The sequence below is a fragment of the Zootoca vivipara genome, chromosome 9, assembly GCF_965207765.1.
Source record: "Zootoca vivipara chromosome 9, rZooViv2.hap1.1, whole genome shotgun sequence".
Classification (NCBI taxonomy): Eukaryota; Metazoa; Chordata; class Lepidosauria; order Squamata; family Lacertidae; genus Zootoca; species Zootoca vivipara.
The window spans coordinates 50,912,732-50,929,418 of NC_142592.1; the positions used below are offsets into that span (position 1 = coordinate 50,912,732).

The 16,687-nt window shown below is 42.9% G+C and overlaps 1 protein-coding gene across 2 annotated transcripts in view; it reads right to left on the reverse strand.

The window, feature by feature from the left end:
* BRAF (B-Raf proto-oncogene, serine/threonine kinase) overlaps positions 1–16,687 on the reverse strand; it is a 50,161-nt gene that overhangs the window by 23,311 nt on the left and 10,163 nt on the right. For both annotated transcript variants that reach the window (XM_035126518.3, XM_035126517.3), the window contains exons 3-8: positions 15,622–15,885; positions 8,919–9,022; positions 7,795–7,897; positions 5,181–5,329; positions 3,132–3,248; positions 210–369 (exon numbers count right to left, since the gene is read on the reverse strand). In XM_035126518.3, the coding sequence (XP_034982409.3) occupies positions 210–369; positions 3,132–3,248; positions 5,181–5,329; positions 7,795–7,897; positions 8,919–9,022; positions 15,622–15,885 (897 nt within the window). The remainder of the gene's footprint in view (positions 1–209; positions 370–3,131; positions 3,249–5,180; positions 5,330–7,794; positions 7,898–8,918; positions 9,023–15,621; positions 15,886–16,687) is intronic.

Consider the following 16,687-nt stretch of genomic DNA (forward strand, 5'->3'; position numbering starts at 1 on the left):
TTCTCTTTCCAACCCTATACACCCACTTATTCCTCCACCCTTGGAAGAATAGATGGTGGCAAGAAGGCTCTGCTACATAAGCTGGGAGAAAGGACTTATCCAGGTTATCAAGTCCTGTGGCCCATTGTTTGCCGACCCCTTCCTCAAGTAGCATAGCAAAGGAAAAGAAACGTTCTGCTTCTAAAGACCAAGCTTAGGTGGCAACTTACATCAATGTTGACAGGCTCTATAGTATTGATGTGCACGTTGGGGGCAGATGAGGAACGGTCTCGTTGACCAAACTGATTCCGATGGTCTTCGTCTGCTGGTCGGAAAGGCTGGGGTATTGGAATGGATTTTGAAGGAGATGGACCAGGGAGAAGTGGTGGGCTGAGAAAGTCAAGGCATAAAAAAAGGTTAAGGTCTGCCAGGGTCCCTAGTTATTGCAGAGGAGATGCAACTGGGACCATCTCCACCCACTTGAATCTATTTGTCCATTGAGATTTATTTATTTAATTAATTTATATACCACCCTATACCCGGAGGTCTCAGGGCGGTTCACAGAAAAGATCGCAATATATAAAATCAAAATAAAAACAATAACCCAATAACACCCCCCCCCAAAAGAGCCACATTTTAAGAGTATAGGGTGTCAATTAGGTGAACCAAAGACCTGGTTAAAAAGGAACGTTTTTGCCTGGCGCCTAAAGGTGTATAACGAAGGCGCCGGGCGAACTTCCCTGGGGAGAGCATTCCACAGATGGGGAGCCACTGCAGAGAAGGCCTGTTCTTGTGTTGCCACCCTCTGGACCTCTCGAGGAGGCAGCACACGAAGGAGGGTCTCAGAAGATGATCTCAGGGTCTGCGTAGGTTCATATGGAAAGAGGCGGTCCTTGAGGTATTGCAGTCCTGAGCTGTTTAAGGCTTTATAGGTCAAAACCAGCACTTTGAATTGGACCCGGAAACTACGGTAATTGGTAGCCAGTGCATTCGGACCAGGATTGGTGTAATATACCCAAACCGTATTGCACCAATGAGCAACCTGGCTGCTTAATTCTGCAGCAGCTGAAGTTTCCAAGCAGTCTTCAGAGGCAGCCCTACGTATAATACATTGCAGTAATCAGAATGTGTGGCTCTTCCATGCCCCCTGCCACCTTCGGAGGTAAGCCTGGCCTCAGCACCTGACACTTTGGGCAGCTGCCAAGATCTGGTGCGTGCTGCTCCTGGCATAAGATGATCCCTACTCACTTTTCTGCCCCCCCACCCAACATCCACCATTGCTTGCTGCAAGGCTAAGACATCCACAGTCTTCCAGAGTGATTCTGTACCCAGAGCACTGCAAATCTAAAATGGTGGGCACGCCATGGCTGTCTGCGCTTCCGACAACTGCTACAAATCCTGCCCCAACCCTGGCTGATATCAGAGAATACGGAACTGGTTTCCTTGGTTGGCTTCTCTTCCCCTGTATTTTGCATTCACCTGTATGTTGAAGACCAAATCTGTGGCTCGCTACTATTTTAATGCTTTGTAAGAACTTTGCTTTGTTATTCTTTTTTTCCACAGGCTTCAGCTAGTAATACAACTGTGACTGTTCCGCATGACCACAGCGGTTCAGGCATTGGTAGCTTAAAGACGGGACTACTACAATGCCACTCTACTGGGGCTTCCCTTGTGCTCAGTCTGGAAACAGCACGTTAGTGCAACATGCTGCAGTACAATCACTTATAGGAGTGAGAGAGTGAGGAGATTACACCTGGGCTCAAAGATCTGCACTAGTTGCCAGTTGACCACTGGTCCAAGTTCAAGGTGTTACAATTGGTATATAAAGCCCTTAACAGGTTGGGAGCAGTTTACCTCAGGTATAACTCTGACGCACAGAACTTGCACTTCTAAAAGTGCATCACAATCTTCGTTCTACATTTGTCACGAGTCAGGCCTTTAGGGCTGTGATACACCTTTCCAACTGCTATTAGGCAAGCCCAATCACTGTATTCTTTCACACATCTGCTTAAAACGTTTCTGTTTTTATTCAAGTGCATGCTTGGTTACAGGTGCTATTGTGTTTCGTTGTTTTTAGCAGCTTTTAAATGTTTCAATTATTTTGTTGTTGTTTCTTAAGCCACATTTTTATTCCAGAGATGTTTGCTGCCCTGGGCTCCAATGGGAGGAAGGGTGGAACATAAATTTGATAAAGACAATAAGCAAAAGAATTATTTTTTACTCTTGAGTGTGCTTTTTTAAAATAAATTGTTTTACTGATTATTTAGGTGAGTCAACTTGAGCACTTCTTTGGAAATGGAAAGGTAGGATAGAAATTTACCTCAAAATAAGTCTACAAACACACACACACTACTACACCATTCATGGTGTCCAAAATGACGAACCAGAAAGATGAATGATGGCATCAGCCCTCAAATATGGACCCTATTAGGGTACATGCAAAATGCTAAGTAAAGACACAGCTGCAAAAAGGTTTGTATGAGAGGGCAGGCCTATCACATACAGAAGTACATACCTAAGCTAAACCCTGTGAAGTGCTAACCAGTTTTCTGTAGTGTCCGGGTCAGGAATTGAGGTTAACTAAAAGCAGAAATAAATGCTTCCAAAATTGTCCTTCTGGCTAAGGAGGAGGAGGAGACGGCAGAGGTGGAGCATTCCTGAACTTCCCAGTGGTTCATGCATGAACACAGCCATTGTGTTAGGGGAGCAATCTACTCCCAAATAAAACTTGGGAAGGAAAAGCACTCAAGCTCCACTTTGGGCCAATGAGGAATGCTACAATAGCAACCTCCCAACAACTTCTGCTTATACAAATCAGATCCCATTGAAAGAAAGGGAGGTTTCTCATGCCAAAGCTGACCTTCATTGAGCAAACTGTTTAAGTCGAAGCATCTAGAGCAAGTAGTAAACAGTAGTACTGTAACTGAGGCCAGAACAAACAGATGAGTAAGGATGGATAAATGCTTCACAAAGTTCTCCTCATTATTATCGTTAATTTCTTAAGCCCTTGTATAAAAATCACTTGATTTCTATTCAATATATTGATATAAATGGGTGTAGACACCCAGTTCCCCTCCCCATGAATCCCAAGCCTCCCTTTCAGAAAGTACAAACCCACATTATCATCAGAACAGCAGGATTTAAGAGCATACCCAGGTGAATCTGAGGGGGCCACTGAAGTGTATGATCCGGATACTGGGGTCGTCTCTAAGGAGGCCTCCTCTTGCGGTATTGGGTGATGTTCAAAGAACTTGGAGACAAACAGCAAACTGTGAGGCAAAAACAAAGAAAAACCTAACTTGGGCAAGACCCAGAAGTTTCACAACGTAAAACGTACGAGGAAGAAAACATCATAGGTTAAATTACATGTTTCCAAGAGAAAAGATGTTGAAAGGTGACACTACAGTTTTGTAACAGTTAAGCAGGAAAGTCGAATGTCAGTGATTTGAAACACTTTATTTAGATCAGTTCTTTGCATTGTAATATAACGGCAAGACCCTTGCTTCTGTGAGGTCTAAGCTGTGTCCTGCTTTTCCATGCATCGGGTTCAATGCTACATTTCCAACAGGGATTTAGTTATTTTAAAAGGGGGGGGCAGCTCCCTGTCAAGTTATTCCAGTACTCCCCAAAACATTCTGGCACATTTGCAACTATAATAAATTTAAAATTGCATTTCCCCACCTCCTCTCCCTATCGTTGGCTACCACTGGTATAGGAGCACACACTGTGACATCACCACAACCTAGCTAAGTATGCCGTATTATTTGGACGGGGGGGGGAGGGGCTGGTTTCACACAGGGCTGCCATTTTGGGCCTCTGGCCCAAAGCATAACATCTATGTTCTACACTAAAATACAGTCAATTCTTTGAAATGTGATTCAAGCAATATTAAGAAGCGGCTTCTCAATGCAGACAAGCAATTCAGAAGTCGTTTCTCAAAAATATGGAGATAAGGAAGAAGTAAATCTGTTCGGAAACAATACATCTCAAAGATCTCTTCTGCCACATGAGCGTTTTTAAAATGGTTTCGCCAATCTCTGATCATTAAATCAGAGAAAAGCCTCGTGTAGTAGTTTATTAATGCTTGGGCCATAGGCTGCTCACATATAAGGTGGATGGGCACACTACACAAACCAGCAGTATAAAATACTGCATAAAATCTCATTACTACCTAGGATCATGTATAAAACCTACATCTTAAAAATTCTGCATAAATATATGTGTGTAGTATATATATATGTAGTATATATAACACTCACATGTTGAAAGGGTGAAATTTTATACAGATTAAAAAAAACATTAGCTATTAAGAACAATTATGGCTAAATAAGAACATCCTCAAAGCGGTCAAATGCAATATCTTTAATAACTCGTCTGGATTATTCACTGCTGCTAGGCCAAAAAGAGAGACTTTGTGGGTTACCCTACAGTCAGTATCCAAAAAAAGGTAGAAAATCTTTTGTGAAATGGTATTATAGATGGGACAGAAAAACTGCTACTGAAAGTTTTGTTTTCCAGCTTGGCAGCAACAAAACAAGTACAGTAGAGAGTTGCTTTATGAGGATAATTTGATTTCATTCTCTATAGTCAAGAACAAGAGTCTGCATATGAATATGATGCACAATCCTTCCCCCTTGTGACCGAAGTATAGTAGTTGAACTTGTTTTTAAAGCTTGTACTTTATTTTATTCTTTAAGAAACCAAAACCCTGTAAGGTCTCCCACCACTTTTACTGCCTTAGACTCCTTTCTTGAACTTTTGAATTACTTTTGCCAAAGACAATCCTTGTGCACACAGTAAGCTTCAAGGGACAACCAACAGCTTGGTCCTAGTTGTGCCAGCAAAGAAAAACAGTGGCTACGATGTAAAGACTCGTGGGCAGGCACCCCACCGCATAACTTGGCTACACTGCATTTAAAGCACAGGCACATTATGCTGTGATAACTGTGACTGTCAGAAGCAGCTGTGTAGGTCATGCTTAAAGCTTTCATTTATGGGCGCTCTGGAGCACAGGGCACACTAGTCACATTTGTCCAATTCTGTAGGAGAGGCAGCCTTGGAGGAGAGATGTCCCCTTTGCATACAAAGGATGCCACCGCGGCAATATCAGTACAATACACTCGTGTGCTGTTGTGACCACTTTTACGTGTGCAGCTTCAGAGAAAGAGCATTTAAACTGCAGAGGAGCTTTGATTACTTACTCAAGCTGATCGTAATTCACGCACATCAACGGCACCTCTGTACTACAACGCTGGTGAAATTTGTATCCACAGGTCTGACAACGGAACCCCTGGAAAAGCAGCTTTCGACAGAAGTCGCAGAATGCTAAAGTGAAGAACGTCTTTCGTACCTATGCCATCAAGAAAGCAGGCATGAGAAACGAGACTGCGATGTTATCTCGTCGGAAAAGGGCCGACTCAAGCTCCTTTTAAGTTACATTGAAGGTATTACTCTAAAAGCACTATGACTGAAAAGAGAGCTGTATTCCTGACAAACGGTTTGCTAATTTAACTAACAGAAGAACCCCCACAGTTCTATTGTGTGCGATAATAATTTAGGGCATATTAAGTGCAATACAAATCCTTTAATACACATATGTGTTTACAAAGCACTAACTCAATTTTCATTGATGCCAGGAGACCTGCCCCCCTTCTTGTTTTGCGCCTGCCTTCATGCAACTTTACATTTCACGTTTCTATGGCAATTTTACCAAGAAACAGTTTATGAAAGAAAATGGCTCCTGAGTTTTCAAACAGAGAACCATCACACGTGCAAAGTAACCTAGTGAAATCTGTCTTCTTTCTGGAGCAGTTTGTGAAGAGTAAGGTCCATATAAATGATATAATACCATACCAGGCAAACCCTCCCCATTTCTAGCTACACAAGGGGAGTGGGGAAGCTCCATGCTCTTGCAGAGTTCCACCTACCATAGCTAGCAACTAAAACTTGCACATTTGCCAAGTTCTATCTAAGCTCTGGGCCAGGGTTTGGCAAGGTTTACCTCGCCTGGGCCAGTTCACTCCAGCGGAGATCCCTCTGTGGGCTGGATTGTGGCACGCCCGTGATTTCCAGTGCTGCGGAAGCGAGTCCCCGTGCCGCGCTACACTGGTTTAGCGCAGCGCGTGGGGACTCGCCGAGCAGGCGGCTGGTTCAGGGGCAGCTTGTGGGCCGGTTAAACGACCCCCATGGGCCAAGCGGCCCATAGGCCTTAGGTTGCATACCCCTGCTCTGGGCACGGTTTTAGTTTTTTATCAAACAATAAAATGAGGATGCGTTTCTTTTAAAAATCATTATAGCTCAATAACTCAAGTAGAAAAGTTATATCAAAGGTTTAGAGATTTGCACATTTTATTTAGCAGAATCTGAAAAGATTATAAACTGGTAGAATGTGAAAGGCGGGTTAGGAAGCAATGTCTACTTAAAGCAAATAAAATAGACAAAATACTTTAAGAGGATGCTATCCAGAGATTTAATGTTCATTTTTATGCAACTATCCTCCTTGGGTTCCAGTGAATGAAACAAAAATGAAGTACCAAAGCTGTATTTTTAAGAAGGCCTCTCCATATAATAAACCTAAGACACAGAAGTCCTTTGGTGAAAAGCCATCCAGATAATTTGTTTCCACCAGATTCCACTTAAATTGTCATTCCTTAGGTCAGGTTGTTTCTCAGCGCTGGCATCACTGATGCAACCAGCACAACTTTGTAACAGGTTTATTAGTTGCCTGCTGGTGTGCAGCAAGCAGGAGATCACCAAACACATTCTTTTCATAACACAATAATATATAACAAGTGGATTTTTGCTGCTTTTTCATGCTCCAGTGTATTTAAAAATCTGGTTCACACAGGCATTTTATTAAATTCCCCATGAGAATGCTGCTATTTCTAAAGAGCCACACTTTATTTAATGACAAGTAAATTGCTCTCAATCATGGACAATTTACATAATTCTTCCTGCAATTATGGCTTCAGCCTTGAGATTACAATGATATGGAAGCAGACTGCATGGTTAAAATAAGCATGCAAAATGAACTGAAGGTCATCTCGTCCAGATCCTACTTTAAAACAAGATTCTAAATACATTTGGGCCATTGATTTACCCTCATCCTACAGATAACGCTTATAGTCTCACCATTATTCACCTAGAGGTATTGTAGATTCATCTGGAGGTAGAACCTCCACTCAGCAATAAGTGCAACGTTGCATACAATTCACCCCAGCCTGCCTTTCACGATGTGGCTTAAACAGGCCTGTAAGAAGATACTTGCCTGCTTGCCTGTGGTGAGTGAGAATTGCCTCTAGGAGACTAGGAAGACAAACTTCTATATGGGGGGGAAGTTGTTTGTTTGTTTTTACTGAGTTTGTTGAAATGTACAAATGTACACATATAAGAAGGTGGCTGTAGCGAAGGGAAAATGTGTCGTATAAAACACAAATATTGTGCTCAAAAGCAGAAGCTGTCTATGCCCATGGCACAGCTGCCATTTATTTTGTGAAAACATCAATTTTTATTTCTTTATTTAATTTATATACTGCCCTCCAATAGAGAATCGCAGGGCAGTTTACAGTATAAAAAACACGAAAATACATAACTGTTTAAAAGGCCATAGACTGCTTAATTAGCCAAAGTCCTGGGAGAAGAGGAATGCTTTCCCCTGGTGCCTAAAGATACATAATGAAGGCACTAGGCGAGCTCCCCTGGGGAGAGCATTCCAGAAACGGGGAGCCACTGCAGAAAAGGCCCATCCTCGTGCTTCTTTTCAGAACCTAATAAAACCAGATGCAACACCAGCAGGCATTATAGGAAAATACTTACAAAGTTGTGTGTCGTAAGAGGTACATTCTCCAAGACTTCCACATGCAGTTCTTCGCCTGTGAGCCAGGAAATGTCTGTATCCCAGCCAATGGGCTTTTTCTCCCTGCAGAGCAAATGAACTCCATGAGCAGATATTGGGGGGGGGGGCAGGTGGAGGACAGTAGTTTGGATTTGTTTTTAAGCCTTCCATCATTAGAAGCTTCAAATGGGAAGAGGTTACCATGGATTTATCACAATTAACTGTGCTGCAAATTACAAGATAGAGACTTAACTCTCTCCTGCAATTCAGATCACAAGATCTAATGCAGGACAGGAACGAAGAACTTTTTGCCCTGCAGATGTTGATATGGCTACAGCTCCCATCCCACTTGCCTGCTGGTCATGTGGGATAGGGCTGCTAGAAGCTGGAGACCAACAGCATCTGAAGGGCCACAGGTCCCCCATCCCTGATACACAGCATTAAAGAATGAATGGCTTTTGAGCTCTGGAACCTAAAGTAATCCTCATTGCTTTGCTAGGTAAAGAATATTTCTTGGGCATTAGCCTCCACTATTTAAAAAGTCTGCAAAAAGTTTAGTTAATGAGAAGGGCACAGTTTATACAGAAAAATCAAAGGGAAGCAACTGGGAAGCTGCTAACTATCTACTATATATTTTCTGAAGTTGTTCGCTATGCATTTGGCCACCTCTTAAGCTGTGATAACCAAATATTACATGATAATTTCTGAGATCAAGAAGCAGGTTTTCTCCTATGTTTGGATACAAATGGGCACTGTTTTGAAGCAAGATGGTGGACTGAATCTTTCAAAACAGCACATATGTTTTTGGTTTCTTAGAAACCCTGAGAAGCACCAGGTACAAGGCTGCTAGTATACAATAGAGAGCACTGTGAGCAAATCTACTAGCAGGAACAAAGAAAAGGATTCTCTCCCACCCTCAACCCACAACCTCTGCTAAGGGGCAGAGTGAGATTTTGCCTATGCTTTGGAAAACAATTTGTTTAAAATATGAAGTGAATTGTTTTTATCTTGATTATTCATGCACTTAAAACATCTAGAAAGAATCACTTTAGCAAACGTTCCCTCTTCCACCCCTACCCCAAACCGTACTACATACAAACCATACCCATCCTGTATTCGGTAAACTGCACAGCACTCTGGGATGAGACCTCTCATCATCAAAGCTTTCTTTAAACTGTCACGGACTGTAACTCCACATCTTGCTGGAACCTGCGAAATCAAAACCAAATCATTAGCACTACTTCAGCTTAATGTATTTCTGAAGCCTTAAAAGCATGCTGCAGTTTACAAGTGGATCCATGCGAGCATCTACTTCAGAGGTCCGGCTCTGGGTGCCCCCAACATCAAATAAAGAGAAATGGCTACCAGAGAGAGAGAGAGAGAGAGAGAGAGAGAGAGAGAGAGAGAGAGAGAGAGAGAGAGAGAGCACCACAGGTGTAAAATATCCTCCCTAGCAAGACTCACCTGGTTGTTTTGGGCACCAGATAAGTTATTTTAAAAAATTCTCCTAGCAGTCTGTGATTTTAAAGTTTTGAATTGTAACCCGCTGTTTACATGCTGATGATTTTTGGCCATGCCGTGAATCTGTCTTGTCTTGAGAGGTTTTGTAAATCACGCAGAGACAGTTATTGGGCAGCCTCAATCAATGCTGTAAATAAATAAAAGCTCTACTGAACCTGACTGGCTGGTGTTCAATGGTATACTGCCTCTAAACATGGACCGTCCACCTAGCTATCATAGCTGTTGAAAGACCCTTCATGAATTAGTCTAAACCAGGGATGGGAACCTGCGGTCCTTCGTATGTTTTTGGTCAACAGCAATGCCTGTCACTCCTGAACATTGCCTCTGCTGGCTGGGGCTGACGAGAGTTGGAGGTGAGCAACATCTGGAGGGTCACAGTTTGCCCTTCCTGCTCTGCTCTAAACCCTGTCCAAGTGATCTAAGGTTGTAGTTATCAGCACGTTTTAGGGCAGGGGATTCATGTTTCCATTGGGTAATACATGAAGGAATGCTTTTCTAACTCCTGCCCCACCCTTTGGTGTGGACTGAGTTTAGCTGCTGCCTCAAAACTGCCAGGAAAAGATTATGAGTCCCCCCCCACCTGCACCCCATTATATTAATAAAATTATTTATTTATTTATTTATTTATTTATTTATTTATTTATTAATACATACCCTGCTTTTCCCCCTGATGGGACTCAAGGTGGCTTACAGATAAAAACAAGAACTGCTAAAAACAAAGAAAAGCTGATCATTATGGGTTGAGTGAGTTCTAGTTGCTGTGCCCCACCCGTCCTCGTTTCCAACAAGGGAGGACTAAGCTACTTCCAGCTACTTAATGCCTCAGAAGTTCTTAGTGGTGCCGCCGCCTCATACAGCACCAGGGGAAACCGAGTACAACGGCAGTATATGAATTCTGAACAATCCTGGCTTCATCTGGTCTCCATATGGTCACCATTTCTGTTCCTCTACCAGATCCGAGTACAGTGGTACCTTGGTTCCCGAACGGCTTAGTTGTCGAACAAATCGGCTCCCGAATGCTGCAAACCCAGAAGTGTTACTTCCAGTTTGCAAATGTTTTTTGGAAGTGGAACGTCCAATGCGGCTTCTGCTTGAGTACAGGAAGCTCCTGCAGCCAACCGGAAGCCGCACCTTGGTTTTCGAATAGTTTCGGGAGTAGAACAGACTACCGGAAAGGATTAAGTTTGAGAACCAAGGTACCACTGTATTCTATTTTCAGAATCTTTTTTTAAAATGCTTAGAGCACCTTTGGGGTTATAAAGTGGGGTATAAGTACCTGCAATAAATGAATGTTATTGGTCATAAATACAATTTTTCCAAAGTTCTTTGCCTCTTCCTTAATGTGCACCCATGGAGAAAAGTTGTACGGTTGACATTTAATGTGACTATTTTCAAATTCCTTTCAGGTAAGCTCACACTGCCCTCCCTTCTTCTTAAGTCATGAAGGGACCGCAGAACAGTTTATACCCAAGTACTGACAACTGTTGTTAAGAAGGAGCCTGGTCACCACTGGCAACTGGAAGCTGTCCTCAGGTAAGCATGTGATGACTCAGAGCCCCTTATTTATAGCACATTCCCAAGAAGTACAACACTTAAAAAAAGAGAGTCATCTAAACATGGTCATTTCTGCATTGATTGGCCTCTGCAATTAACCATCTTAGTCAGCACCCAGTCTGACTTGCAAGCCTTTTGCAAGAGAGCACTGCTGCTTGTAACCTTTCCGTGCCTAATAAATACTCAATAAATTAAGCTAAGTTAGCAGATTGTTAGGCTTGACACATGTTTCTTCGGAAGGAGATTTTATCTCTTCCTGTTTATATTTTCCTTGCTCCGAGCTTGAGTCATAGAGTTAAGTGTTCATGTGTTTATTGGCTAGTTGCATCTTCTTAAGCAGGAGCATGTCTGAACTATCTTATTAGGAGAAAACAGTCTCAAAATTGCCTTTGTATGAAGTCTGAGAACTATGCAAAATTAACCATTGTCATCGTTACATTTATGTCCTGTTGGTGCACATGAGGCTCCCAGGCAATAACTGGCCCAGACCCAGGTCTACGTTGCTTTAAGAAAAGTGGTAGCCTCACATGCCCTGAGACTATATACTGGACTATTCCATTAGAGAATGAGGAGCTTGAGTAATGCTTAGAGGCCATCTTGTCCTTCTTGGGCTTAGCGCTGGCAGTTAAAAATAAAGGCTTGGGCCTAAGTTCTAGCAAACACTAGCTCAACATAAAGAAGGGAGGAGGCATGTATCCTTGCAAAGTGCTGCACAGCCTTCTTGTAAATAGGTGACTGCCAGTTTAGGCAAAAAGAAAATTTGTTTGGTCTTTGGTCAATTAGAATCTGAAGGAAAGTGAGGAAAGGAAAGCTCCTCTGATCCCCCACCCCATATTTTTCTTTGTGCTGCTTCAAAGAAACATCATGGGTGGTTTTTTTTTAATCTTTTAGGTTTTTTTCTAAACACTATTTTGCAATCCCAGAAGAGGTATTTTTAAACATACACAGCAACAACAGATTTTTCTGAAGCCTAAGGCCAGAATTCCCCTCATTAAAGCCATTTTAAAATTTAAATATGGCAGGATAGTAACTTGCAAGGCTACATTTACTTCATCATTCCATCAATATGTCCTTTTGGACTGAAAAACAGAGATATGCTCTGATGAACTTGGACTAAGTCTTACCCAGTATCTGGTGCAATCTCCTGCTGACTGCAACCATCTCTAGAGGAGGAAAACTAGGGGTGGAAATATGTGGTTGAGATAATATGCCCTCCTCAATTTCCCCATTCTCTGTTGCCTAAGCCGCACTGTAGCACACGCAAACTGCCAACCTCATGGGGAGAAGTTCCTGGCCTGCGAATTCACCAATCTGAGAGGATCTTAAAATTAAGGCTTCGATTCTATGTACGTATATTTACAAGGAAGTAAGCGCTCCTGAAATTTGTAGGACTTTCTTCCATGTAAAACACGCATAGGATCCAGCTGTAAGAAGTTTATTTACGATGCACAGGTCCAACGTAAGAGAAATTTCTCCAGTCAGGTGGGGTTTCAGAGATCTGCCTCTGGGAGAGGATTGCATACATATACAGTGGTACCTCTACTTACAAATAACTCTACTTACGAATGTTTCTACTTACGAATGGAGCTCCGTCCGCCATCTTGGATGCGGTTTAGATAGGATTTTTTCTACTTACGAATTTTTTCTCCCAGTGCATTCCTATGGGATTCGACTTACAATTTTTTTCTACTTACAAATGTGCATTTGGAACGCATTAAATTTGTAAGTAGAGGTACCACTGTACTGGGCAAGGCAAGTAAAGTGTGGAGCACATGCTGCAGATATCACTTCCACCTGACCTGCATCCCATCCTGCACACAGGACAGTTAACAAATACAAAGGATGGGATACGTTTTGGCTACTTGAGACAGCTTCTGTGGGACTGTCTTGAATATGTACACTCCACACCCTCTGTTTACATTTATCCAAACCAAGTTGCTTATGCACCAGAAAAGGCACACTACAGTGGTAACTCTCTTAACCTGAGGTACCACTTTACCTAAGTGTTTGTAACCTGAGGTGTTTGTAACCCAAGGTACCACTGTACCTTAGAAAGCTAGGAAATCAAAACTGGGTCCTGGAAAATAGATTCCTATAGCAAAACAGGACTCTTCTCCACAGACTCCCCTCAGAGATAGGCATCCACCCCATGTTCCATTTGCTCTGTTCTTACCACCCGCCCCTTGCAAATTCATGATTCAGCTGCTACAACAACGGCCAGCTGGTCGCCCCTTGGAGGAGGGAATCCTGGCTTGGGACCAGCAGCAAGAGTAGGGATATATGCAGTATTAAAGAGGCAGCGCTACAGGGGTTGTTGCATGTGCTTTCCCCCTTATGAACTGTATTCCCCAAAGCCTTTTCTATGCTGAAGTGTTAGGTGTATTACATAGTGCAATTACAGAGCGACCTCAACTCACCCTGTGTAGCCAGCTGTAATTTCTTTGGGCACATGTGTTTTAATTAACGTAACGTAGGAGACCAACTTTCCTCATTGCCTTAATTTTTTTGGGGGGGGATACCCTCTTTATGTTATGACAGTGTGCTGCTCAGAACCTTTTGAAGCACGTCCGCAATTAGATAGAAGTTCAGGAGATGTATAGAAGCTGTAGTGTGTGATAGTTGCCTAGTCAAATCCCAGAAGTCAGAGGCAGATCTGAGCAAGATTCCCAGTGACTGGAAAACAAGGTTTCGATTCCCTAGATAACACTCTGCCACTTCCCACAACCAGCAAAATATTTCCCGCATGAGTAGCTAAGAGCTCTTGGATGCATAAAGTGACGTCTGCCAACAAATCTTCACTCAACTTCACTAAGAGCAGAAGACTGCAGCCTTAGACATACACAATATTGCAGTTAAGCACATGCTTAAGTCTCTCTCATTGAAAGCAACCAGAAACTAAAAGTCCTTTGGCTTCACTAAGTTTTACCCTATAACTGAAATTAAACTCTAAATGGCCCTAAACTCAATTTCCTTTCCCCCCAGCCGCGCCCCTTCTATTTTGCTCCTTCATTTTTGTCTTGTCTCCACTCTTAAAATACCACTGTTTTCCTTGTCTGAACCATTGGTAATTACAGTTTCAGCTTCTGTCACCTCACATCTTTTATGTAGCCTCCCCCCCCAAAGGAAGCACGTCTTCACTCTTCTCTCATTCCTAGACTTCATGGTCTCCTTGGCAACAATAAGCCTTAAATGTGCACTAGAAAATTTCTAGAAAGGGGGATGGATTAGCAATGTGCATTCTCTGTGTACCAAAAGCAGGTCCAGTGTCAAAGTCCAGGATCTTTTTTTAAAAAGCCTACAGTATTTTATTTTGTGCAAAAGACTCTCCCCTGCCACCCATGACCCTAGAAGGATAACCCTGTTCAATTCACCTTACTACAGTGGTACCTCGGAAGTCGAACGGAATCTGTTCCGGAAGTTTGTTTGACTTCCAAAGCGTTCAGAAACCAAGGCTTGGTTTCCGATTGGCTGCAGGAAGATCCTGAAGCCAATCAGAAGCCGCTGAAGCTGCGTCAGGTGTTCAAGTTCCAAAGAATGTTCGGCAACCGAAACACTCACTTCCAGGTTTGCAGCGTTTGGGAGCCAAAACGTTCAAATCGCAAGGCATTTGTCAACCAAGGTACGACTGTATACCCTTCTTACTTGCTCTGCTAAAGTTCACCTGTGTCCAGGAGCCTTTCTCCCTTCTTCCGACTCCCTCGCACTATACTGCATCCTATTGTCTAAAACAATTTCCTGTGCACTATGCAAAAGCTCACCTCCCCACCAAACTTCAAGAATTCTCTACACTGGTGAGCCCTTCCCTGCCCAATTCTTACTGCCCGGCTGCACACTTGCTTTCCATGTTCCTCCTCCATTTGACTTTCTTGGACTCCTTGAGAAGAAGCATGGGGTGCAAAGCTGCTCTGTTTGCAGAAAGGCCCCATGTGCTGGGAGGAGGAGGAGGAGGAGTTTGCCGGGCCAGCATTCTCCTCTCGTTTGCCACTCAGCGATGACAGCTTCAGCCACAAGGCCCCCAATTCCTCATTTCTGCTCTTGGCAGGCACGACGCACATAAGTGGAACCTCGGGCACTTCATGCGCTAAAGGGAGGAGCAGATGGCTTCAGGTTCTTCTGTGCCATCGTGTACTGCTGTGCACACAACATGGCTGCAGCCCAACTACCCAGCCCACTGTGCATGGAGAGCGTGAACACATTCCAAGTCATTTCTACATTCTGTACAGCATGTGGCACATACTTGGCATTAAAAACCACTGAACAGAAGTAATCCCTCCCCCGCTCTCACAAAAGATGTCGCGTCTCACAAGAACAACAGCAGCAAAATAATCCCGTGTTGCGACTCTTTAATTGCATTTGTAGTCAAGCTCTGCATTCAGGATCCCTCAAATAAATCACTTTGCTTACTCCACTACTTAGTGTATCATGCTGTGGCAATGTATAAGGCAGGGGTTGTCAACCTGGTCCCTACCGCCCACTAGTGGGCATTTCAGGATTCTAGGTGGGCAGTAGGGGGTTCTATGGTACAAGCTGAATCCTCCTTCCATTGAGCACTGGTGGGCAGTAAGGAAATTTCACCATCAAGAAAGATGCATTAGTGGGCAGTAGGCATAAAAAGGTTGCCTACCCCCGGTATAAGGATTATACTATACCTTTCTTTGTTTTCCCCTTGTCTTAAATAACATGCTTTCCTTTGACAAGGGGACAGAAAGTAAATTTCTGACAGATGTGCTTACCACTGTCCTCTGTTTGTTGGGTAGGAAGACTCTAACAGTAGGCTTCTGTGGAGATTTAGGGTTATTCCGTGACAAATCTGTAGGGTTCTGATAAACTGAGAGGGAAGAAGGTGCTACAGAGAGACTAGAAGATGACGATGATGTGACGGTATCTGTTGAAGCTGAACTGGAGACAGAGAAATCAGTTCCATTGCCCATGGATTCCAGTAACTGCTGCTCCCTCTGTTGCAGTGCATCTAGCTTGCTGGTGTACTCTTCGTAGGCCTTTAGAAGGAAAAGGTTAATTTAAAAACAGTGATAACCTGGATGTACACTTTTGAGATATTTATAGCCTCTTAAGGACTGTGAATACCATCACTGGGACAGTACCCAACCCAACCTTCCAAAGAATGCATTCGGGGATGATTTATAACCAGTGCTTTTTTTAGGGGTGCTCAAGGGTATGCAATACCAGCACCTCATTTTTGTAGCCGTTAAAAAGTGTGGCACTTACAGTAACAACTTCACCAGCACTTATTTTTCTAGGAAAAAAGCACTGTTTATAACAAAGAAGGAAACGGTGGAAACAATATTATTCATTCAACAAGCATTCTAGTACTAAGCCTCTGCCCCCACACTGTCCATACATGTGTCACGATAACCTTCAAGGGAAATTCCATGAAGGATCATGAATAAACAGATCTACTTCTTCTTTGCAGCAGAACTACTGGTACATGCTTACAAGGCATCATAATATAACTCAAGGCTGGGGAGAGATTTGCAATGAGGAATTAATGGGAGGTGGAGGGAAGAGTCCAGAAATCTAGAGACTGAGAGAAATGACAGGAATATGAATATCTAAAAGAGAGTTATATCCAAATAAATTTAAGGCAGAATTTGACTTTGTACATATATTTTAAACGTGGTATTTTAATTCTAATACAGGATTCTCTCCCCATTCTTCTTTTTATGAAAATTTTGTCATCCTGCACCTAAGTATGTATGCATGCTCAGGTTTCTCTGAAATAACAAGCATGCAGGAATGCATAAGTGGGCACAGAACTGATGCAGTAATTAAGAAAGACAG